Source organism: Rhinolophus sinicus, chromosome 13 (assembly GCF_057876585.1).
Source record: "Rhinolophus sinicus isolate RSI-liver-muscle chromosome 13, RSI-T2T, whole genome shotgun sequence".
Lineage (NCBI taxonomy): Eukaryota > Metazoa > Chordata > Mammalia > Chiroptera > Rhinolophidae > Rhinolophus > Rhinolophus sinicus.
The window spans coordinates 21,047,154-21,071,820 of NC_142513.1; the positions used below are offsets into that span (position 1 = coordinate 21,047,154).

The 24,667-nt window shown below is 46.4% G+C and overlaps 2 protein-coding genes across 3 annotated transcripts in view; both read right to left on the reverse strand.

The window, feature by feature from the left end:
- Positions 1-10,574, reverse strand: part of CHMP4B (charged multivesicular body protein 4B) — a 41,574-nt gene extending 31,000 nt beyond the window's left edge. The window contains exon 1 of the mRNA XM_019733904.3: positions 10,249-10,574. Coding sequence (XP_019589463.1) covers positions 10,249-10,438 — 190 coding nt within the window. The 5' untranslated portion in view covers positions 10,439-10,574. The remainder of the gene's footprint in view (positions 1-10,248) is intronic.
- Positions 10,575-10,778: 204 nt separating this feature from the next.
- The window catches only part of ZNF341 (zinc finger protein 341), a 45,847-nt gene continuing 31,958 nt past the window's right edge, over positions 10,779-24,667 (reverse strand). The window contains exons 13-16 of one of the 2 annotated variants that reach the window (XM_074318292.2): positions 24,366-24,477; positions 24,041-24,111; positions 22,021-22,271; positions 10,779-11,734 (exon numbers count right to left, since the gene is read on the reverse strand). In XM_074318292.2, the coding sequence (XP_074174393.1) occupies positions 11,699-11,734; positions 22,021-22,271; positions 24,041-24,111; positions 24,366-24,477 (470 nt within the window). In that variant the 3' untranslated portion in view covers positions 10,779-11,698. Of the gene's footprint in view, positions 11,735-13,563; positions 22,272-24,040; positions 24,112-24,365; positions 24,478-24,667 lie in introns of those variants that run through there. The other variant, XM_019733882.3, reaches the window with a different exon arrangement.

Here is a 24,667-nt window from a genome sequence, read left to right on the forward strand (position 1 = left end):
TAGGTTTATCTCTCCATGAAGAAAGAGGATGGGCCTCTGAGAGCAGGATTGTAAGGCAGACCCTCACACTTGGACAGGAAACCCTGATTTGGAGAATGTCTGAACTCCTGCTGAGACACAGAGCCTCTCAGCTCTGAGCAAATTCAACTACCCTGAGTGTTCAATGGAAGGAAATTTCTTCAACAGGCTGTGTTAAGGGCCAACCACCTTGAGCAACCCGGCGCTCAGTGCCTGCTTTCTTTTTGGATGAAAAGAAGATAGTGCTTTTTGCTGGGAATCCCAGTCCAAAAATTCACTATCACTCCAAAATTCAGAAAAATGTCATTGTATAGAATAGAATGCGGCAGATTTGGTGGAATGTCCTGCTTCATCTAACCTCCCACCTAACTCCCATTTCCCCAGAGAAGCTGCTTGTATTTTCTAGTTTTACTTTATCCATAGCTCCTGAAACACTTTACTGAGGATGGCTGTAAGACTCCATGAGAAAATGTACGCGCTATTTAGTTGTGATAACTTTTTATTCTCTGAGAGAGCCACAGATCTGTTCAATTCTAGGATCCGTTGGGCCAGGTTGTGTTTTTTTCACCGCTTAGAAATCCACATGGCATCGCAGATGGCTCCTAACACAGCACAGGCACTCAGAGAGCACCTATCCCTCCTGATGCAGAAAACTGGTGGACCAGTATCAATGTCATATAAACATAATAGAAACCACAAAGCTACTGAACCAAGAAATCAGAACTCACTGAAAAATCATTTCTGATAGAAAAAGATACGACTTTAAAAAAATCAGGGTGGGGCAACCAGATGGCTCAGTTGGTTAGAGCGCGAACCATTAACAACAAGGTTGCTGGTTCGATTCCCACATGGGCCAGTGAACTGCACCCTCCACAACTAGACTGAAAACAATGGTTTGTGCTTGGAGCTGGGCCGCCGGTGGGCTCAGTGGTTATAGCAAGGTGCTCATAACACCAAGGTCACCAGTTCTATTCTCACATGGACCATTGAGCTGCACCCTCCACAACTACATTGAAAACGATGACTTGACATGGAGCTGATGGGTCCTGGAAAAACACACTGTTCCCCAATATTCCCCAATTTAAAAAAAACAACAATAATAATTTCCTAGCTGCCCCCCCCAGGGGAAGTTAATTCTTCTTCACTTGGGGTCCTTATGGAATTCTACACAGGCCTCACTAGGTGGAAATTTTTTCTTTACAACCTGGTCCCCCCACCAGGCAGTGGTGCTCCCTGAGGATGGAAACTGCCTCTAATTTATCACCAGGGTTACCAGTGCCTGACAACCAGTGGGTCCTCATGACCAAAGGCTTAACTGAATGCTTGTCAGTTATCCAGATGTGTGGCTTCTTGAAGAAAGCTGCTACTCCTTCAGCAGGATGTGCTTCAAGGTCTTTTTCAAGGAGAGGAAGGTGGACCTCTACTGAACTATCCATGTTCTGAGGCTTCATCAGAGTTGGAGGTAACTGAAGGTATCTGGGAATATGGTGAGCTGGATAAGAGTTCAATCTTTGAGGGCCGGCCCGGTGGCTCAGGCGGTTAGAGCTCCGTGCTCCTAACTCTGAAGGCTGCTGGTTCGATTCCCACATGGGCCAGTGGGCTCTCAACCACAAGGTTGCCAGTTCAATTCCTCGAGTCCCGCAAGGGATGGTGGGCTCTGCCCCCTGCAACTAAGATTGAACACGGCACCTTGAGCTGAGCTGCCTCCCGGATGGCTCAGTTGTTGGTTGGAGCATGGGCTCTCAACCACAAGGTTGCCAGTTCAATTCCTCGAGTCCCGCAAGGGATGGTGGGCTGCGCCCCCTGCAACTAAAATTGAACACGGCACCTTGAGCTGAGCTGCCGCTGAGCTCCCGGATGGCTCAGTTGGTTGGAGTGCGTCCTCTCAACCACAAGGTTGCCGGTTCGACTCCCGCAAGGGATGGTGGGCTGTGCCCCCTGCAACTAGCAACGGCAACTGGACCTGGAGCTGAGCTGCGCCCTCCACAACTAAGACTTTAAGAACAACAACTTGAAGCTGAACAGAACCCTCCACAACTAAGATTGAAAGGACAACAATTTGACCATTGTTCCCCAATAAAGTCCTGTTCCCCTTCCCCAATAAAATCTTTAAAAAAAAAAAAAAAAAAAAAAAAGAGTTCAATCTTTGAGCAGCAAAAGGAGTGAGCAAACTGACCCAGGAGACAGCATCCCTGGGTGTCCAGCAACGAATACTGGCCTGGACATAGAAAAACGCCCAACATTTTCATTTAATCCCCACGATAACTGGTGTCTCTCAAACTTTAATGTGCATACAAACAACTTGGGGATCTCAAAAAGAAAACACAAAAACAGGTTTTAGCTTCAGAAGCTCTGGGTGGAGCCTAACTAACAGTCTGCATTTCTAACAATTTCCCAAATGTTCCCACAGACCACACTTTTGAGTAGCAAAACTGTATAGTAAATATTGCATCCTGTTTTTGCAGCTGAAGGAGCTGATGCTCAGAAACATGGGGGACTAGTTTCAGTTCACAAATCTAGTAAGTGGCAGAGGTAAAATGTGAACTCAGATCTTCTGATCCCAAACCCAGCGCCTTTTCTACCATATCATACCACTAACCTTTTGAGCTAAACAGCCACAAACACAGAGATGTATGACTTTCCTCAAGTAAGCCTTACAGCCACCTTTGCCCTGTATGGAGGAGGGAGGAGATAGAGCTAGAAATATCAGCTACCGTTGTTTCCCTGAAAATAAGACCGGGTCTTATATTAATTTTTGCTCCAAAAGACGCATTAGGGCTTATGTTCAGGGAATGTCATCCTGAAAAAATCATGCTAGGGCTTATTTTCCGGTTAGGTCTTATTTTCGGGGAAACACGGCACAAGAATCAAGCAAGCCGGATGCTCTTGTTAAGAACTTAAGTCCTCCAATCCTTCAGCTAAGACTCCTGAAGAAGAATCAAACAAACTTTAGAGGTTGGTAGATGTTCATTCCTTTACTAATGAAAGTCCACGGCAAAGTATAATTGCATTTCAAAAAACAAACACCAGGGTCAGCCCGGTGGCTCAGGCGGTTAGAGCTCCGTGCTCCTAACTCCAAAGGCTGCTGGTTCAATTCCCACATGGGCCAGTGGGCTCTCAACCACAAGGTTGCCAGTTCGATTCCTCGAGTCCCGCAAGGGATGGTGGGCTGTGCCCCCTGCAACTAGCAATGGCAACTGGACCTGGAGCTGAGCTGCGCCCTCCACAACTAAGACTGAAAAGACAACAACTTGAAGCTGAACAGAACCCTCCACAACTAAGATTGAAAGGACAACAACTTGACTTGGAAAAAAGTCCTGGAAGTACACACTGTTCCCCAATAATAAAGGCCTGTTCCCCTTCCCCAATAAAATCTTTAAAAAACAACAACAACAAAAACACACCAAAAAACCTAAAAACCTGGCTCGGTGATATGGAAATTACCAGGGCCATGTAGCACACAGAACCGAATTAATTCCTAAACCAATGGCTAGTCCTGCGTGTTCTGGGCTGCGCTGCTCAGACATTAGCTGGAATATTCAGAGTATTCAGCTCTGCCCATTCCACACCTTAAGAGCAACGCTGATGAGCAGAACATCCAGAGGAGAGTAACCAAAACAGAAATACCAGGCAACGGAACAGTCAACGGAAGAGAGAAGATCTGTCCTGGAGAAGTGCAGGCTTGAGACACAAGCACCATCTTCCTTATCTGTCTTGTCGAAGGGGTACTAGACCTATTCGCTGAGGCCCCAAGAGGCAGAATGAGCAACTGTTTTCCCAAAGGAAGGAACACAGTTCCTAACTGCCTAGTGTCAGAGCTGGGATTTGCCCCAGGCCTTCTAACTCCAGAGCCCACATTCTCGCCACCACCCCAAGCTGCCTCCTTTGGAGCTACCACCCCAATGTGTACTGGAGGTAGGCACTTCAGAAAGACAGATCTCAGTTCCAAATAAGAAAAGTGATTTTATAGTCAGAGATGTCCAAAGACAGGCTGTGCTATAGTGTGGGAGGATAGAGCACGTAATACAAATGCTGTCAGCAGAGAGATTCGATCAGGTTAATCGCTTGGCAGGAATACTGCGAAGGGAATTTGGGCATTGGATGGGTGGCTGGGTGAGAAGAACCTGCCAACCCTCAGAGATGAATTAATCTCTTCCTGCTACATTTCCCTCTAACATTCCATTTGTACACTTACCACAGTTGCCTTTTATCAGTTGCTTGTACAAGTGTATCTTCCTCATTGAACCGTGAGCCCTTCTAGGGGGAGGAAGTACCTTAGCCATCTTTATATCCCTTTTTGTACCTAAGACTACACCTGGGAACCCAAGGAAACATTTACACCCCTCCTAGGCATTCTGCTAGGCACTTCACATATATCAATTTATTCCATATCCTCAGAAGAAGCCTCAGAAGTAAGTATTGTTATTCCCTTTTTATGGATGGGGAAACTGAGACTCAGAATGGATAAGTCACTGCCAAGGAACTGCCGGTGAGTGGTGAAGCTGGCATTCAAACTGAAAAACCTTTTGCCTACACCATCATGCTGCCTTCCTCCCAGAAGGAACTCAATAAACAACTGCTGATTTGAGACAAATACCTTAAAAACAGGCCAGTATTATATCCAGCCAGGTCTGTTGTTGTTTCCTATTGCTATACTTACATTTCCTTCTAAATATAACCATCCATCCTCAAAATGACCAATCTAAAGTTGTTTTTGAACATCCTCTCTCTCACTTGTTAAGACAGCGACACAGCGGCACAAAACAATTCTGGACAAGAGGACCACGTTTTCATAACCTTTCCTACCAAAGGAATTTCTCAAGCCCCCAAGAGCTCTGCCCTCCTCCCAGTCGGCCCTGGCTCCATCTCAGGGCTCTGGACCACTGTAAACAAAGCAGCTCCTGGCTTTCTGCTCCCGAGATGTACACTCGCATACGTCTTCACCGGCTGTTCTCCAGGACCTCGTTCTCCACACTCAAACCCAACTCGGGACAACTCAAATTTTCCCTGAGCAAAACAGTCCAGTTCAAAGGTCCTCACATGTAGCTAAACTTCCAAACAAAATCTATCCTGAATTTCAAATCACATTATAAACCTATTGGCAGGGACTTAAAAATATTTAATATCCTGCCAAACAGGGTAAAAAAAAGATTTTGTCATCTAAATCAAAGGCGCCAGCGTGTTTGGACAGCCAACACAGACGGCCTCTCTGACACTCCATCTGTCTTAAGAAGTAAACCAAACCCAATCTAGCCAGCCATTTCTTCAAACAAGAAATTTAAGTGTCACCAAGGGAAACTGCCCCTGCTCAGGCCCCTGGGTGGGTCTCAGGCTTTCCCTCCCAGGCCCTCTGGCAGAGATCCTGATGGCACATACACCATTAACACGCTGTGATTTTCAACCTGATACCTTGATTGCAGAGAAGCAAAAGGCCACGTGCACTATCAATTTAACTTATTAAGATGTCTTCCCACATGCTAATGTTTTAGAGCAATTTTATTAAACATGAGAGCCACCCTGGCTCCAGCACTTAATGAAGACATATTTCCTGTGAGCGACTGGCCTCTCTGCATCCATCAGACATTTTCAGCTAAACCTAAATTAACCTGTAAATGAACTGATTTACATCCATAAATCCAAAAGAAATGTACCAGGGTAGGGTGTTTGAGATACACAGTCTCCATTTCCCAATCTCATACAATTCTCTTGTTAGACTAAAATTATGAGCCTTTCTACAAATTGTTTTCGTCTTTATTAAAACAGGGAAAAAAGGAAATCTGAACCAGCTAGGGTAGGCATTTTATAACTAGTTACAATGCCTTAAGAAGAAAAGACTCCATGATACCTGATCATCTTTCTTAGACAGAAAACCAACAGGACACTGTTTAGAAAGGTACCGAAGAAGACCTAACTAAGTTTGGGTGATTTCTGTCATTTCACCTAGGCTGAATCCTCGTTTCCATCCAGTTCTCACTGAAAGAACTTTTCCATTTTGACAATGAAACCAAATAAGTCTGATCAACAATAACTTTATTAGAAAAAGAAAGAAAAGTATACTTACTCAGTATCCACAATGTGCCACACCCTTTCATATACTATCTTAGCTAATCCTCTTCCGAATCACGTGAGATAAATATTATTTCCACTTTATAGAAAAGGAAAGTAATGATATTTACGTCTCTTGGATGGCAGGGATCATGTCTGGTGTCTCTTTGTTCCCAGCACTAAGCGTGGGGCCTGGGACACAGCTTAAGAGCCTGCCACATGCTTAAGAATGAATGCATGACGAAAGAAAAGGAAAAGAAATTTGGAAAAAATGCAATCCAACTTTTGCTCTAGGCACCTAATTGAAACCACTGCCTGGAACACACCTGCACACTGCAAATAATCTACTTGAGCTTCAGAGGTTTGTTTCAAAGGAAAATTTATCATCTTTTCCAATGTGTATGCCACAAAGACAGCAACCACATTTGGCTATATACTCCACGGGGCAGGGCCTAGTCCTGTCTCACTTCTTTTTCTCCCACTCAGCACCACACCTTGTGCAGTGGGTGTTTAATGAGCTGAGCGATGATGAAGGTCATGGTGATCCCTTCAGCCATCATGGGAGTAAAGAGAACACAAGAGGCCCACAGCCACCAGAAGAACTGGTCTCTGAGTCGAGCTACATCCTCTCTCCAGCCTCATTTTCCTCTCTGTACAATGGGAAAAACAGAACACACTCACAAAACTGTTTTCATTCATTTAACAAACACGTACTGAGCACTGGGCACAGGCCAGGCACTGTGCTAGGTGCTGGGGGCACAATACTGAACGCGATAATCCCATCCTGCCCCATGGAGCTCAGTGTCAGTGACGGCTGAGACTCATGGAAAGAAGTTTTACAAACTTCAGAGAACATGTATCATTATGAAGTATTGCTCCTCCTCCGTTTCCCATCTTGGTTAATGGCATCACCCTCTACCCACGTCCAAGCTGTAAACTTGGGAATCGTCCTCAACTCCTCCCTGTCCCTCGTTCTGCCCACAGTTCCAATCAATCACCACGCCTCTTCTGATTCTCCTTCAGAAAAGTCTGACATGCAGTACTTCTCATCTAGTTTTCCACTCGTCTACTGTAGGCCCTTTGTTCCCACCTGAATAATGACAAGTCTCCTTGTAATAATGATATTGGCAAGCATTTACTGATCACTTATCAGATGGCAGACATAGCACTAAAAGCTTTGTACGCATAACATAATTTAATCTAATAAGGCAGGTACTAGTACCCTTACTTATAGAGGAGGAATCCGAGGTGCAGAATAACCTGCCTAAGGCCTACACACAGCTAATGACAAAGCTAGGGCTCAAATCCAAGTTGATGAGATTCTACCCTTATCCTTACTGGATCCCTGCTTCCAATCCCTTCCTGGTCGGTCTACACTCCTTCCTTTTATGCTGCGGCTGGAGTGTTCTTTCAAAACTCCAAGCTGATATGTCTCTTCTGCTTTAAGACATCCAGTGGCTCCTCACTACCTCCAGGTTAAGGTCTAAAGGTACAGGCCACTCCCGTGGTATCTACCTGCTGTCCTACCACTCTCACAGCTCCGCAAACTCCTGACCCACCTACATCGCATCCTCCTCGGTGAGGCTTCTTTTCCCCTCCAGACAGGACCCTCCTCTTTAGCCTAAGCCCCAAATATACACTCATGTTTCAGCAGTGACTGGTATGTTTCCTTCCTTCCTTCCCTCCCTCTCTCCCCGCCACACACATACAGAAATTCTCTCTCTCTCTCTCTCTCTCTCTCTCTCTCTCTCTCTCTCAAAAAACCCCAAAACTACACACTTCCCATGTTGAGTCCCTGGAGGGCAGGCACAGTGTATTTCCATCTCTGATCCTCTAGGCCCCAGCACAGTATCAAGCCAGTAAGTGACTAACCGAGTGCTATGTGGTGATGTTAACACCTCACAGTACTATCCCAGTAAGCAAGTAAGGCCTTTCCCCCAGAGGCCGTTAAAAATAAGGGCAGTACCTCCTGCCCTCTCAGGCCAACTCAAGAAATAGACTGCTTTCAGCAAAGTTATTACAACTAACTGAGGTTGGTGCTCCACACTGTGCTGGCAGCCTCTCCAAGCCTCTCGAAAGCCAATTCAATCACCTCTAAAACTGCAGAAGCTAAACTAGCTCCAGACCAAAAGACCACCGGAGAATTGCCCTCAGATGAAAGATGAAGTAAACTGATGCCTTCCTCCACCACCCAGCAATGGGCAAAACATTCCCAAATGCAGCCCGGTAAAAACAATGACTAATTACCAAGACCGACAGAGAGTCGTCAAAGAAAAAAGCTAGACACAGCAAAATCTAATCCTGCTGTCCATCTCCAGAGCTACAACTGGAGTTCAGACCACAGATAATTGCAACTGGCTCCTTACTGGTCCCTCTGCTTTAACCCTTACCCCGCCCCCAGCCCCGCCCCACTGGTCTACTTTCCAAAGAGCTGCCAGATGATGTTTTTAAACTATATCAATGACTGAGACATGCTCCTGCTTCACACCCTCCAACAGCTTTCCATCCAGTTGGAATAAAATCCAAACTCTCTACCAGGAAGTTCGAGGTCCACTCCCACCTCTTCATACCACTCTCCCCTTCAATCACTACATTTCAGAAACAGAGATCTTCTGTTTCTTAAAAAAGGCCAACCTCTAGGCCTTTTCCTATGCCACTCTCCCTGTCTGGAAGGCCTCTCCCCTAGATTTTTATGGAGCTGGTTACTTTCCAAGGTTCAGTTCACATTTTTTCTTTTCAAAGAGTACTTCCCCGACCACTCTATCCGTAAAGTGGCGCCCCACCACTGCCCATCAGATTTGTTTTTAGCACATCACAACTAGACAATATTTTCTTCATTTATTTTCCTGTCTCTGTCTTCTCCCTCATTAGGGTGGAAGCTGTGTTTTGTTCACCCTGTAAATACAGTGCATTCGGTAAATACAAAAAAAGACTTTCCAGAGGTTTTGTTGACTATCAACAGAGGAGCAACCTCAGGAGGAGCTATTTCGTTATTCTGTTAGAACGAAGAAAATAATGTATTCAGCCCCTGCTACATGCTGGGCACTGTACATCCATGATTTTCCTTTCAGAGAGGTACATTAACTAGATCAAGGTCACATGGCTAGCAACTACCAGACTTCTGAGTTAAATACTTATGTTTGTACAGCTCCTAAACCCCTCACCTCTGCCCCCTCTCAAGAGGGAGGGTTGTCACTCTGTGGTTCATTCTCATATTGCCATAACAAGAAGAACCTATTTGTCTAAATTGCTTTACAATTATTACAGCATTTTCACATGCATTCACCTCACTTAAGACTATAAAGCCCTTACCCAGAAAGCCTTACAAGTGCCTCAAGGTTCAATATCCCTGTCCTGAACCCCAGCAGCGGGGACTACAGAGGAGTCTGCGCCAATGGCAGCAAGAAACCCTCGTTGTTGGTCAACAGGGATGGGGAAGCGGTGAGTCACCCAGTGAAGGCTTGGACTCTGTGAAACTCTGATAAGACCTGGCCGTGAAGCCACAAGAGGTGAATCATAGTACTGGAAGGCACTTTAGGCCTCATGGAGGCCAAACCTTGGCTGACTCGATGGGGAAAAGGAGGCCTTCAGAGAAAAAGTAACTTGCTCAAGTTCACTTAGCTGGGACCAGGGGGTCTCCTCTCCCCCAGTCCCATTTCCTCTCCATCAAGGAGGCTTCTCAAGGGGAATTCTGAGTCGGGGGGGGGGGGGGGGGGGGGGGGGAGAAGCCAGGGGCAGGTCATGGACTCCACAGAGGGCGAGGGAGAGGGAGAGGGGAGGGATGGGACCAGGAAGGACACAAGTGAGGGGGGGGGCAGAAATGAGTCAAGAAGGAGGAGGCGGCAGTATCTGGGAAGGTGAGTGAGGGCAGATCATAGGGAGGAGGAAAAGACGGAAGAGGAAGGAATAGAGTAAGGGCAGAGGAAAGTGTTGTGAAAACAGGGTCTGAAGGGGCCTGGCAGAGTGAGGAGAGCCTGAGGGGAGAGGGCTTGGAATGAGAGTCTGAAGGCTAGGGGTTAGACACTGAAGGGAGTCAGACGGGGAGAGTTCCCAACCCAAAAAGGCACGGAAGGGAATCTGAGGGGAAGATTTCCGAGATCCGAGCAGACCCTGGGGCGAGACTGACCAAGGTGGAGTCCGGGCCCGGGGAGCTGAGGGGAGTCTGAGGGGGCCGGGCCGACTCACCGCGCTTGTTTTTGGTGCCGTGCTTCTTGGCGGCCGTAAGCTCCTGCTCGATCTTCTTCTCCAGAAATTCTTGCTTCTTACTTAGCATCTCCTCAGTGTCCCGCAGCCGCTGGATGGCCTCCTGGGGGGTCGGGCCGCCCTTGCCAGACTTACCCCCTCCCGCCCCGAACAGTTTCCCGAACACCGACATGGTTGCTGCTCGCCGCGCCGGCCTGCGCCGCCCGCTCCGGCTAGGCTCGGCTCCGGCGCCCGCTCCCGGCCCAGCCGCTCCCTACACCGCAGGCCTCTCCGCCGCCTCCGCCCCACAGACGGGCCTGGCCGCGCCACCTCCCACAGGCCCCCACGCCCGGCCTGGCCGGCGTCAGGGCAACGAGCCACTGACTGCAACTCCCGGTGGGCAATGCGCTGACTGTGCCTCAAACCTAATGGAGAGAGGCGCGCGGCATGCCGGGAAGCTATAGTTTTCCGGCTTGAGTCGCTCAGCGGCGCGTATTTTTGGTTTATTTAGGGTCAAAGGGCATGGTGGCATGCTGGGAAATGTAGTCTCCTTGGGAACCGCTCTACAGGGGAAGGACAGAAATAACAATATTTTACAAAACAGTAGTTAACATTATGCACATTCTGTAATCCATGCATCGTGCAAAGTGCTTTATATGCATTATCACATTTAATTCTCACAAACCTATGACAGATAATACTGTTCCTATTTTGTAAGTGAATAACAAAGACTCTTAAGAAATTGAGTGACGGGCTTAATTTACTAGCCCTATCTTTGCATATGCTGTTCCCTCTACCTGGAATGCCTTTCTACTTTTTAGTTACCTAACACGTTCTTCGAAACCTAGTAGTGGCTAACAGCCCTGGGACTGGAGTTAGACTGCAAATGTTCAAAACCCACCTTGAATACTTGGGCAAGTTACTTCCCCTATTCTGTGTGCCTCCCTTTCCAAAATTGTAAACGGGAGATGATAATAACAGGACCACCTTCAAGCTTAAGTAAGATAGGGAATGTAAAGTGCTTACTCAGCATAGGCCTAGCACAGTAGGTGCTCAAATATGTGTATTAATTTCTACATATTCTGGGTCATTATTACGCACAATAGTAATTTAAACAAGAGGAGACCCAGAACTTTCAAAAGTAACAAAAGTATTGAGGATTTCCCCCCCTGCATTACACAGGCCCAGCTGGTTGTGGAGCTACATTTCATTGTTTTCCCTTTTCCTTCACTGTCAAGAATCATTTCTCCATTCATTAGCAGTGAGGCTGAATCTAGAAGCCAATACCTCCCCCTAGACCACTATTCTAACTTGCTGCTTCCAATTGCCAATAAAGAAAAATATGACTTCTCAAATGCCTTTTTTATTCCTTCCTGAACCTTTCAAATATGTGCAGTTATTTGGGAACAGTTTCAAATAAATAACAGCTTACCTGAACTTTTTCTCTATCATTTCACATATGAGTGTTATCTCCTCCACAGAGTATGATCTATATGTAAATAAAAATATGTCTCAGATATTGTTGTTCTTGTTATAATGTACCACAATCCCAGCCTGCATATACAGGTAACCAACCATTCTCAGAGGATGGGAGAGTTTATCTTTTACCCAACTTTCCAGGTTAGGAGAAAATTTTCAAATGTGAGAGACAAACTAAAACTGCCAAGAATTCACAGCAGCATAAATTGTGAACTATGTGTTACACTTATGTTTGTTTTGTAGTTGAAACATGGCAATATTTTTATCAAAATAAAAAATAAAAACAAAGAGACTTCAATCAAGCCACCTAGGGGTACAACAACCCCTCCACATCTAAACAATTTGCCCCCTCCCCTCTTACCTAAGTCATGCCGCAACCAAGCATACAGGTACAAAGCACTTGCTGGGCTTGAGCCATGATCCAAAGAAAATATGAATAGGCAGACACTGTAGGCCTCACCACCACCAGACTTATATTGCTGTGGAGTAAACTTTGAGGATAGTAGGGCCCCTCATGTCATAACTTTGGGATCCCAGAAAAACATCTTGGGGATATGACCACAGAACACTCAGATTTCACTTGAGGACCAACCCCAATAGATTACTGTGGGTCACTCAGATTGCTGGGTTGAGAAGCATTTTCAGGCTACATCAGGACTCCTTGTAAAAATGTGCTAAATCGATTTGTAATGTCTGCCTAGAGTGTTGGATTGGAAATGGTAACATCTGGGCAAGGTAGCTGCCATCCTGGATCCAGCTGCCTTGGTAGAGGATTCACAGGGGGACTCTCCATATTGGAGAGCCCTGGGTTTTCCTGGCCTTCAATTTTTCTGGTCTCTTGGGCAAATGAGCAGACTCTTCAAACTGTGTCTGACTGGTATTATTAGCTCATTAAAAAGTGTGTGAAAAGGATGACCTACCATTACATGCAACAATTTGGATGACTCACAGATATTATGCTGAGTGAAAGAAATCAGACATAAAAGTCTGTACAATTCCATTTACACAAAATTCAAAACAAGAGAAAACAAATCTATGGTGATAGGAGTCAGAATAGTGGTTACCTCCGAGGGTGGCATGGCTCAGGCACAAGGACTTTTGTGGAGTGCTGGACAGGATCTATATCAAGATCCAGTTGTGTTCACATGTGTATATACAAATATATCTGTCTTTATACTTAAGATAACTGCCCTTTACATAACTTCTGTGCTTTACTAAATACATATTGTATCACAATTTTAAAAATTTCTTTGGTAAAAACAGCAACAGAAGACAGTTTTGGTTTGCAAAGTACATTTGCATACAAAATCCCATCTTGTCTCCCTCCATCCATCAAAGCCCCATGAAATAAGCATTACTATACCATCTCTATTTTACAGTTGAGGAAACTGAGGCCCACAGAAGTAGGAATTGCCAGAGGTCACATGGTTAAGGACACTCAGCCATATTTGTAAACTTCTTTAAAAATATGTCAAGACAAGCTGAATTAATAAAACCTATTATGGATAATAGATTTTACATTATGAATAATAAAAAATTATGAAACTTGACACCACATCAAATACAGAGGATTTTGCTGATTGTTAGCTGTAAAAACCAAGTAGAATACATATAACACCCTTTCCTGATAAAAACGCTCAACAAACTAGGAATATAGCTGCTTAATCTGATAAAGAACGCTATGAAAAACCCTCAGCTGACATCATACTTAATGGTGAAAGACTGAAAGTTTTCCCTCGAAGATCAGAAACAAGACCAGGATGTCTACTCCCACCACTTCTATTCTGGAGGTTCTAACCTGGGCAATTAGGCAAGAAAAAGAAATAAAAGGCATCCAGATTGAAAAAGAACAAGCAAACCTATTTCTATTTGCAGATGACATGATCTTCTATATAGAAAACCCAAAAGAGTACACAAAAAATACTATTAGAGCTAAAAATGAGTTCAGCAAAGTTACAGGATACAAGATCAACACACAAAATCTGTTGTATTTTTATACATTAGCAAAAGACAATCTGAAAATTATATTAAGAAAACCATTCCATTTACAATAATCAAAAAGAATGAAATACTTAAGAATAAATTTAATCAAAGAAATGCAATTCTTGTACACTGAAAAGTATATTTTGTTGAAAGAAATTAAAGAAGATCTAAATAAATGGGGAAACATTCCATGTTCATGGATTAGAATTATTATTGGTAAGGTGGCAACACTCTCCAAATTGATCTACAGATTCAATACAATCCTTATCAAAATCTGCGCTACCTTTTTTACAGAAAATGGACAAGCTGATTCTAAAATTCATAGAGAATTGCAAGGGGCCCTGAATAGCCAAAACAAAATTGGAGGACTCACATTTCCCAATTTCAAAATTTGCTATAAAGCTACAGTAATCAAAACAGTGAGGTACTGGCATGAGGATAGACAAATAGATCAATGGAGAGTCAAGAAATAAACTCATACATCTATGATCAATTGATTTTCAACAAGAGGGCCAAGACCATTCAATGAAGAAAGAATAGTCTTTTCAACAAATGGTGCTGGGATAACTAGATATTCAAATACAAAAGAACGAATTTGTACCCCTTCCTCACATCGTATCAAAAATTAACTCAAATGGATCAGAGACCTAACTATAAGACATAAAACTATAAAACTTTTAGAAGGAAACATAGGTGTAAATCTTTGTGACCTTCAATTAGGCAACAGTTCCGTAACTATGACACCAAAAGCACAAGCAACGAAAGAAAAAAAAAAAAGATACATTGGACTTCATCAAAATTAAAAACTTTTGTGCACCAAAGTATAGTAAAAAGAAAGTGAAAGACAACCCATGAAATGAGAGAAAATAAAGCAAATCCTATGTCTGACATGGGGGTACTATTCAGAATATATTTTAGAAAATAACTCTTACAATTCAAAAATAAAAAGACAACCTGGTTTAAAAGCACTGAACTGTACACATTAAAATAGTTAAAATGGTGACTTTTTTAAAAAAAAACCAAAAACATTTTATTGGGGAAAGGGAACAGGACTTTATTGGGGAACAGTGTGTACTTCCAGGACTTTTTTCCAAATCAAGTTGTTGTCCTTTCACTCTTAGTTGTGGATGGCGCAGCTCAGCTCCAGGTCCAGTTGCCGTTGTTAGTTGCAGGGGGCACAGCCCACTATCCCTTGCGGGAGTCGAACCGGCAACTTTGTGGTTGAGAGGATGTGCTCCAACCAACTGAGCCATCTGGGAGCTCAGCGCCAGCTCAGCTCAAGGTGCCGTGTTCAATCTTAGTTGCATGGGGCGCTGCCCACCATCCCTTGCAGGACTGGAGGAATCGAACCGGCAACCTTGTGATTGAGAGCCCACTGGCCCATGTGGGAATCAAACCGGCAGCCTTCGGAATTAGGAGCACGGAGCTCCAACCACCTGAGACACCGGGCCGGCCCCTAAAATGGTGACTTTTATGTTATGTTAATTTTATCTAAAAAGAAGTGTGTTGAAGTAATGAAAATAAAATATGTTTTGAGGCTCACCACATAAACCTAGAGTAGAATTGAAACTCTGCCATTCAGTCACGTGGCAAGGTGCTTCACCTGCCTCAGTTTCCCCAGCTGTAAAAGAGACACTATCTCTCTCACCAGGCCATTCTGAGGATTCAATGAGAACATAGGTAAAGGGCCTGGTACAGAGTATGCATCTAATAAATATTTATAAAATAAATAAACAGTAATAATAACAGGAATAATCATCACTAATATCTGTTGAGCCTTCACTCTGAGTCAGATTATTTACATAAACTATATCACTTAATCATCCAACTACAGCCCTATGGGATACGTACAGATTACAGTTGAGGAAACAGAAGCTTAGAGAGGTTGAATAATTTGCCCAAGGTCACCCCATTATTAAGTGGTATGGCTGGCATTTGAAACCCCCAGCAAATAACACAAAATATTTATTGAGCACTTTATGCTAAGCAAGACACTGAACTAAGCATTTTGCTCATTTAGCCCACAAAGCAACTGCATTAAGTGGGCATTATTACTGTTCCCATTTTATCCAGTAGGTACTGGAGAAACAGAGAAGTTGAAAAGCTTACCCTTACAGCTTGTAAGGGCAGAGCTAGGATTCTCACTGTAAAGACAACCAGCTTAGCCATATGCTATACTGCTTACATCCAAATGAATGAATGGATAGAGACACACACAAACCAACCCATAAATAAAAGAAGTGTGATGGGCCTGGGAGCAGGTATGACCTCCCTGAGGAATAGGGCCAAGTTAGCAATAGGGGTAGGACAGAGCGGCAGAACCTCAGAGGGGCAAGTGGGGAGTAAGGGGAGATTATGCACTGGAGGGGCCCCTGTACTTGAGCTAATGGAGGGGTTACAGGGCCCACCTCATACCCATTCATCTGAGCATGTGCAGGCCACACAACAGGCACTGTGCTCTAGAGGGTCAAATATTTCCTTCTCAGTGAGGCTTTCTAGGCCACCTCATACAATTCTGCAATCTTCCCTCCACACCCCACTCCCAAAACCTCTGCTCTCCTTTTCCCTACAATACTCATCACCTTCTAACATATTATATAATTTGCTTATTTATGTTGCTGTTTATCTTCTGCTTCTCCCACAGGGGATCTCCACAGATCATTGTTTGGTTCATAAAGTATCAATGCCGGAACTATATCTAGCATGTAGTAGGTGCTCAATAAATATTTGTCAAATAATAAATTAATGGACTGAGGTAACAGTGAACTGGGGAGCAGGAGAACTGGGTTTGGCCTAATCCTTGCCATGATGAGGCCTTGGACAAGACTCTTTCCTTTTCTGGGCCTCAGTTTATTCTCTGATTCTATAAAGGGCCCAAGGCTCTTAAGTTCGGGCTCTGCCTCCTGCTTCAGGGTTCTGTGCCTGACCACACACCAACCACCCTTGGTGAGAGAAAGGTCACCCACAACCCTGAGGTGGAATCTGCTAACCTCCCTGACCACCACCCTACAGCTCTTTGAGAATCCATGGGGTCACTTGCTGGCAGCCTTGAGGGTTGTGAGCAGCTGCTGTTGCCACCTCCATGCCTCCCTTCCCAGGAGACACAAAACTGGTCCAACTGGTTCTCCTGGGCCATAGGGCATACCTGCTCAGTCAACTGAGACTTCCAAGCCACTGCCTCTGTCACTTGTCCCAGATATTCTCAGCTCCCTCTTAAAAACGGAAAGCGTTCTATCAGGTATTAACTTCCAGGGCTTTAGGTCAGCCGTTTCTCAGCCTACATGGCAGGTTCTTACTGGGGGAAATTGACTTGTGAACTCCATGGAATGGGAGGAGGGGGTGGGTAGAATGGGTCCTGTTTTCTCATTCACTCAGTAAATATTGATCGAGCAATTCCTGGGCAGTTCTACGCACTGTAAAAATAACAGAGAACAAAACAGACAAAAGTCTTTGACCTTGCGGACCTTTTGTTTCTAATTAAGGGAACAGACAAAATAGAAATGTCTAATATAATGTCAAGGATGATGAATACAAATGAAGCAGGGTAAGGAGCTAGAGTGTGATGGGGGTGGAGTGGGAACTATTTTAGATAAACTGGCCAGAGAAGGCCTCTCAGAGGGACTTTTGGATAAAGGTGAATGGAGGGAAAGAACCAGCCACATGAAAATCTAGAGGCAAAATATTCTAGACAGAGGGAACAACAAATGCAAAGGCCCTAAGGCAGGAACTAGCTTATATGATGGAAGAGCAGCAAGAGGGCAGGTGTGGTTGGAGTGGCGTGAGAGAGGAAAAGAGTGGTAGGAGATGAGGGCTGCATCATGTTGAACCTTGAAATCTATGGAGAGGATTTTACATTTAATTCTGGGAGAGATCAAAATCCACCAGAGGGTTTTAAACAGGAAAGTGGCATAATCTGATTCAGGCTCTAGAAAGATTTCTTGGGCTGCTGTCAAGAGAATGGATCATGGTGGGGAAAGAGAGAAAGCAGGGAGACCAAACAGAAGCTGATACAGTCATCCATGCAAGAGGCTGGTAGCCTGGACAGGCTAATGGTGGCCAAGGAGATGAACAGTGGTTGGAGCCTTGAAGAAGTGGTTCCAAATAAAACCCAGCTCATCAGAACTGGTGAGAGCTTCAGAGATCCTAAAACAAGGCATGAAATTGGAGTCCTGGGTTTGAAGCCCAGCTCCACACATTCTGGCTGTGAGTCCTTGGGCAGGTGGCCACACCTCTCTGAGCCTTGGTTTCCCCATCTGTACACTAAGCATAAGAGAGCTTTCTTCCAAGGAGTGTCTTGAGGACTCAGTGACATGTACATAAGGCACAGAGCACAGGGCTTGGTACCTAGACAGTCCGGAGAATTAGGCACAACTAAACTCCCCACATTTATCAATAGAGAAACTAAGGGCAGTTAGCTTAGTGGCAGACAGAAGACTAGAAGTGGGAGGGAGAAAAGGAAGCAGGATTTACAGGGTTCCTCAAGTCACATACCCACAGAATCTAGACATAAGATGGACGAGTAAAGTGGGCCAGGAAAATGAAAAATCATGTGATCCTCTCTAGCCATCTTGTTACCCCACTTTTGAGACATGGGAAATTAGAACTATTTCTCTACTCTAAGATAAATCAACACAAGTACAGTCAGTAGCAACCAACATTCAGCTGCAATGTCAGGGAGACAGCATGGGAACTATGGCCATCTGAAATGCATGTTCCCATAGAAAGAGAATGGCTAGCCAGCTCTGACTGCTGCCCCACTGTATCAGATACCCCCATTTTAATTTTAGAAGTCAGAAATCCAGATTTTTAAGTGAAATCTCCAAATTTTAATTAAATTTCCAATTGCTTCTGGATATGGGAACACAGTAAATGTTTATATATTGATCTTGCTATTATTTCAGCATCCTTGCTATTATTTCACACTTTCTGATCCTTATATCATTTATTTCTTTTTCTTGCTTTATTGCTTTGGCAAGGCCTCCAACATAATGTTGGGGTCATGAAAGTAGGCATCCTTGTCTTGTTCCTGACACAGAGAGAATATGTCTCATTTTTCATTGTTGCAGTATGTTTTTAATTTCATTTTTTTAAAATGTTGGCTCATTTTTTCCAAACATTTTGAAAGCTAAACAATGTCTGTCTGTAGACTGGGTTCAATCCATGGGCTGCCAATTTGTGAACTCTGCTTTACCTGAATTCTCTCTGAATTGTGACATCAATTCAGATACGTACTACTTTTTTTTTTTTAATATTGGGGAACAGTGTGTCTTTCCAGGACCCATCAGCTCCACGTCAAGTCGTTGTTTTCAATCTAGTTGTGGGGGCCGCAGCTCAGCTCCAAGTTAAGTCATTGTTTTCAGTCTAGTTGTGGAGGGCGCAGCTCACTGGCCCATGTGGAAATCGAACCAGCGATCTTGGTGTTATGAGCACTGCACTCTAACCACTGAGTCAACCGGCCATCCCAGGTAAGTACTATTATTCTCCCCATTTGACATATGAGGACATCAAGGGTCAGAGAGGCGAAGTGACTTGGCACAGTCACACAGCTGGGGTCAGAGCCAGGATTCAAACCCAGCTCTTCCTGATGCCACAGTCTGTGGGACCCTGGATGCCCAGGACAATCCCTCTTACACTATACTATGTCCAGCATCTCAGGACTCTGTAAGCCCTGAGGTCCTGGAGCAGTTTTATCATCAACTCTGAGCGACCCTTGACCAAGGAGCTTCCCCTCTCTGGGCCTGTCTCCCCATCGGCCAACTTAGGAGGGGTTTAGCTATGGAAAAACCAATATAGTTCCAGCCTCCTCCCCTATAGTTGAACTCTGCATCTATTAAATATTAGACCTGATCTTATGTCCCTTGTTCTGTGGCCTGGCTGTCGCTTACTGATGTATGACTTGGGGCTGCTTAACCTCTCTGTGCCTGTTGCCTCATTTCAGTTGCAAAATAGGATTAAAAGTAGCACCTACTTCAAAGAGCTTAGGACATGCCAGGCACAGCGTAAGGGCCCAGTAAATGTCAGTCCTCATGAATACTGGTAAATGTTCATGCATGTGTACACTGACAGGAGGAGGCAGAAATATAACTGAAATAGCTGTATTAGGATGAAAATGTGGTTTTTAACATTTCCTTTAATATCACAATTTTTAAAAATGTTTAATGCCTCTTATGATTCAACTACTATGTAGAGACTAAAGTCCAAATTCCTTAACCCAACATCCAAGGATCTCTCTGATCCAACATCAACCCATATTTCAATAGAGCAAAGTAGCTAACAGCACATGGAGGCAGGCTGGCCCAGCCTGAACCCCAGCTCTGTGACTTACTAGCTGTGTGAGCTTGGGCGAGGAACTTTGCCTCTCTGTGTCTGTTTCCACAGTTGTAAAAACAAGTAACAATTCTCACCTGAAGGGGCTGAGGTGATGTGACATGAAAGACTTAGTACAGTGTCCGTACTATGTCCAAATGGAGGCTTGAACTTATTAGCAGTTGCCATGATCTACCCAGTCCCCTCCAATCTCTGGTGACCCTGGACCACTCACCAGCCTTGGAATACAACAGGCTTTATACTGTCATACCTCACAGTCCGTGCTTATGCCTTGTTCTCCCTCGCATGACTTCCCCTAACTATCCATCCATCAAAATACTCTGTGTCAAGGCCTAGCTCAAATGTCACTTCCTCTGAAGAGACTTCCTGTCCCCACCAGCTCCTCCCTTGGCCTTTTTGAGAGCGGGGTACACTTACAGCCCTCATGTCCTCAGCTGTGCACTACTGCTTCATTTGTCTCTCCCACTGCATCGTAGCCTTCTTGAGGATGTGGGAAGTTGGGCTTTCTCTGAGCTCCAGCCCTGGGCGCCAGCATGGGGGTGTCAAGGCCTCTTTACTCTCTCCCGACCTCCCGATGAGCCTGGTTTGCTTTCCCCTGGACTATCTGGGGCTTGGGAAGGGAATGCTGGACATGGGGGACTCTACAGCCATCCAGAGGCCTGTTCGTGACGGACCTCCGGCTCTGGTCAGTGTTTCTGATTCCAAAGCGTTCGGGGTGAGGCCCGGATCCTACATTTTCAAAAGCAGGATCCCTCTGGGTGTATAAACCCCTTCCTCTGGGTGTTTCCAGGGGTTATATTCTGAAATGACTATTCTGGGAGCACCAAAGCTCTCCATGGCTAATGAGGTAACCCAGCCTTGTGTGAGGGGCCATTGACCCCTCTGTCCCCACACACTTTAGAGAGGGGAATGCTGCCACCTAGGGACTAAGAAAGAAACTGCCAAAGCCAGGGCCCGAGCCATGTGGATACTCATTTTGATAAAAACATTTATTGAGCACTTTCCAAGTGTGGGGCACTACGCCAAACCCTTTGCATATTTCATCATACCAGATCCCCATGACAGCCCTATGAGGTAGTTCTGTCATAAGCCTCCTTGTACAGATGAGGAACATGGGGCTCAAAGAGGTGAAGGGACTTACCCAAAGTCCCACAGCGAGTGCCTGGCAGCGCTTGGATTTGAAGCTAGATCTGGCTGATAGCTGCACTCTAACCACAACACTTGAGTGCCTCCTAAATGCCTACATCCCAGAGGCATCTGGGGATGCTGTGAGGAGCCATTTATGAAAAGGTCCAGCAGATGAGGGCTCTGACCATGTCGGGCTGCCCAAAGAGCAGCTTGACTGCAGGCCACCCCTAAGGCAGCCCGGAGGGGATGGGCAGGGCCACTCCGTCTTCTCTCCTAGGCGGCCCAACCACTAGCCTGGACCAGCCAGACCCTGGGCTGCTCAGGCTCAGCCACCTCTCTTCCTATTGCCCCTGCCTAGAAGCCACAGTAAGCCCTGCCCCAGGTCCCAGAATGCTACAGGGCTTTCCAGAAGGATAGGGGACACGGCAAGGTGGTCACGGGCCAGGGTTTATAAATGACATTCCAGAAGGATTTCTGCTGAAGCTCCTTCCACTGGGAAGGATCTCTAGTCTGCCCCCAGAGGCCCTGGACCAAAGGTGCTCATCAGGCTGGGCCGTGGGAGCAAACACCACGTGTCCATCACTCCGAGGCCTGAATGTAGACGGGCACAGCAAGCATGGCACATGGACCGTCAGCCCCTGCCTGCAGCTCTGCCAGTGCCAGGTTGGAGCCCAGTCCCTCGGCATGCCCAGGCACTACCAGCTCAGGTTCACCACCCACTGTGCCACCCACTACAATGGACAGCACGGCATCTGGCTCCGAGAAGGGTGGCCTGCCTGGGACGGCCTCGGGCACTGGCCCAGCCCCTGCGTCTTTCAGCTCCTCTAGCCCCAGTGGGTCAGGCAGGGGGGTCACCACCTTGCGTCCACCACTAGAGCCACTGCGGGGAGCTGCTCTCCTCCGGGGGGGCCGCCGGCCTTGCAGGTCCTTGTCCTTTTGGGGGCCGAGGCGGCAGCGGTGATCCTTGAGATACTTGTGACGAGAAAAGCCCTTGGCACAGCCAGCACAGCGGAACTTGTAGTTGCCCGTGTGGGCGCGCTGGTGCTCGGCGAGGTGGGCACGGCGGCTGAAGGACTTGCTGCACAGGGCACACTTGTGAAGCTTCATGCCTGGTGGGGAGGGGAAGTTGGTGAGAGGCACCTTGACCCTGCGACAGTGCCCCTGCACTTCGCATAAAACCCAGTCTCTCGCTTGCCTCCAAGCATCCATGTGATCTGGGCTCTGTTACCTCCAGTCTCATCTCCCACCTTCGCCCAGCCACTCTGCCAGTCACGCTCACTCTCCTCAAATGAGTCAAGCTGCCTCCCACCTCTGGGTCTGTGTACTTGCTGTTTCCCTCTGCCTGGAATAGTATGGTCAGCCCCCAAACCCTGGCTATCTTTGCCAGGTCACCATCATCTCTCTCCTCTCTCGTCTGTCTCACCCCGGCCCCCTCAGATCATTCCCTAGAGGGAAGCTAGTAACGTCTTCATAAAACACACAAAAAGATCATGATATTCTCTGCTCCAAACTCTCCACTGAATCCCCAAGTTTCCCATCAAGCCCCTTGCGGTCTGACCTCCCCCTTCACCTCTCAGCCCCATCCCTGCCCTCCCCCTACTTTGTTCTCTGAGCTCTAGGCCTCCCTCCTGTCTTTCCTTGTCTTAAAAACTGCAGTCTATTCCTGACTCAAGGCTTTGCACTTGCTAAGTCCTCGCTCTGGAAGCCATTTCCTAGCTCTTTTCAGGACTCAGTTTCATGTCACCTCCTCTGGTAGGCCCTCCCTGATATCTACCCCCTCCACAATCTGCCCCATCACCCTGTTTATTTCATTCTCTGCACTTAGCATACTTTGCTGCTACATACTTATTTGTTTGCTGTTCATTTTCGGTCTCTACCACTAAAGGCCAAGCTTCCCCAAGAGGGCAGGGTGAGGTTCTGCCTAACTGATTCCCCCATGGCACCCCCAGTGCCTGACACGTGGTAGGTTCTTAATTGTCACTTACTGAATGAATCACTGGTACCTCCACGTCTGCATGAAGTCAACTCCAGCCCACACTCAACCTGGGCCACAGCCCCCTCAGCCTCCCTGGCTCAGGGAGGGGTGGTGACTTGCCTGAGGCCACCCAGCAAGAAAGTGCCAGTGCAAAGACTCAAACCCAGGCCCTCTGTCTCTAAGCCCTTGAACTGCTCTCTCAATTTTCAAACTTCCTTTATCCACTATATCCTGTCTGTAAACCAGTGTCAATTTTACCCCCCAGGGGACTTTTGGCTTGTCCTTTGGAGACATTTCTGGTTGTCATAAATGTGGGGGAGATGCCATTGACATCTTGTAGGTAGAAACCAGGGATACTACTAAACATCCTACAGGGCGCACAGCAGCCCCCCAAGACAACAAATTATCCTGCCCAAAGATCAGTAGTGCCAAGGTAGAGAAACCCTGTTCTAGACCAAACGGTATGTGGAAAGCCAGACAAGCTTCTCTGGGGAAGCTCTGTGGAGCCCCTGGGAACTGAGGAGTGGTGTGGAGACCGCTTCTCCCCATCCCGGCTGCGCTGCTCTGCCGAGGCTACGAAGGAACCTTCCCGGCCTTGTATTGGACCCAGTAAGAATCTGATCTCCCACCACACTTGACCCACACCTCTATCACACTGGGACCTCTCTGAGTTACAGTTATCTCCTCTAAGGTCACTTCCCCTCAGCCTGGGCACTGTGTCTGACTCACCTCTGTGTACCCTGAGGACCCTCATACAGGCCTGGCTCATGGCTCACATGAGCAAAAGTCTGTTGGCTGGAGTGTACCAGATGGGATAATAAGCCCATGGGATGTGTCTGGGGGGCCTGCCCCAGGAGACTGACACTGTACCAGACCCTCCTGGCAGGTCCACGAGCCACTTACCAGAATGGGAAAGGATATGAGCCTTCAGCTTATCCGGCCGGTTGAACTCCTTACTGCAACCTGTGTGTGTCCTGGAACCCAAAGCCACTGGTCAGGGGGCGCTCACCAAGTTCAGGACCCTCTTGCTGGTCCCTCTGCTAGCTCTGGGCCTGAGGACCCCTTGTCCACCCTAATGGCTGAGCAAAGCAGCAGGATGGGGAGTGAAGCTGGCAGGCAGGGCCCAGGACAGGATAAAAGGAGACAGGGCCTTCAGCCCTCAGACCTGACGTCTTTCTGTCCCTCCACTGGGTAAACCTGCACCCCCTCCATGCCAGTCTCTACTCACGAGAAGGGGCATTTGTATTTCTTGAATGGCTCATGGATCAACATGTGTCTCTTCAGTTTGTCCTTGCGGTTGAATGCGGACTCACACACTGAACATTTGTAGGGCTTCTCGCCTGCAGGAGGAGACGCGAGGTTGGGGATGAGGAGCCCATGAGAGGGAGTCTGAATGTGGGGCATGGGGTAGGGTCACCACAGGACAGCAGCTGCTCTAGGGAGGTGGCCTCTCCCGTTCCTCATGGCTTTGTTTTGCCAAGAAGAGGGGACCACTTTAGATAGGGTGGTTAGGAAGGGCCTTTCTGACAG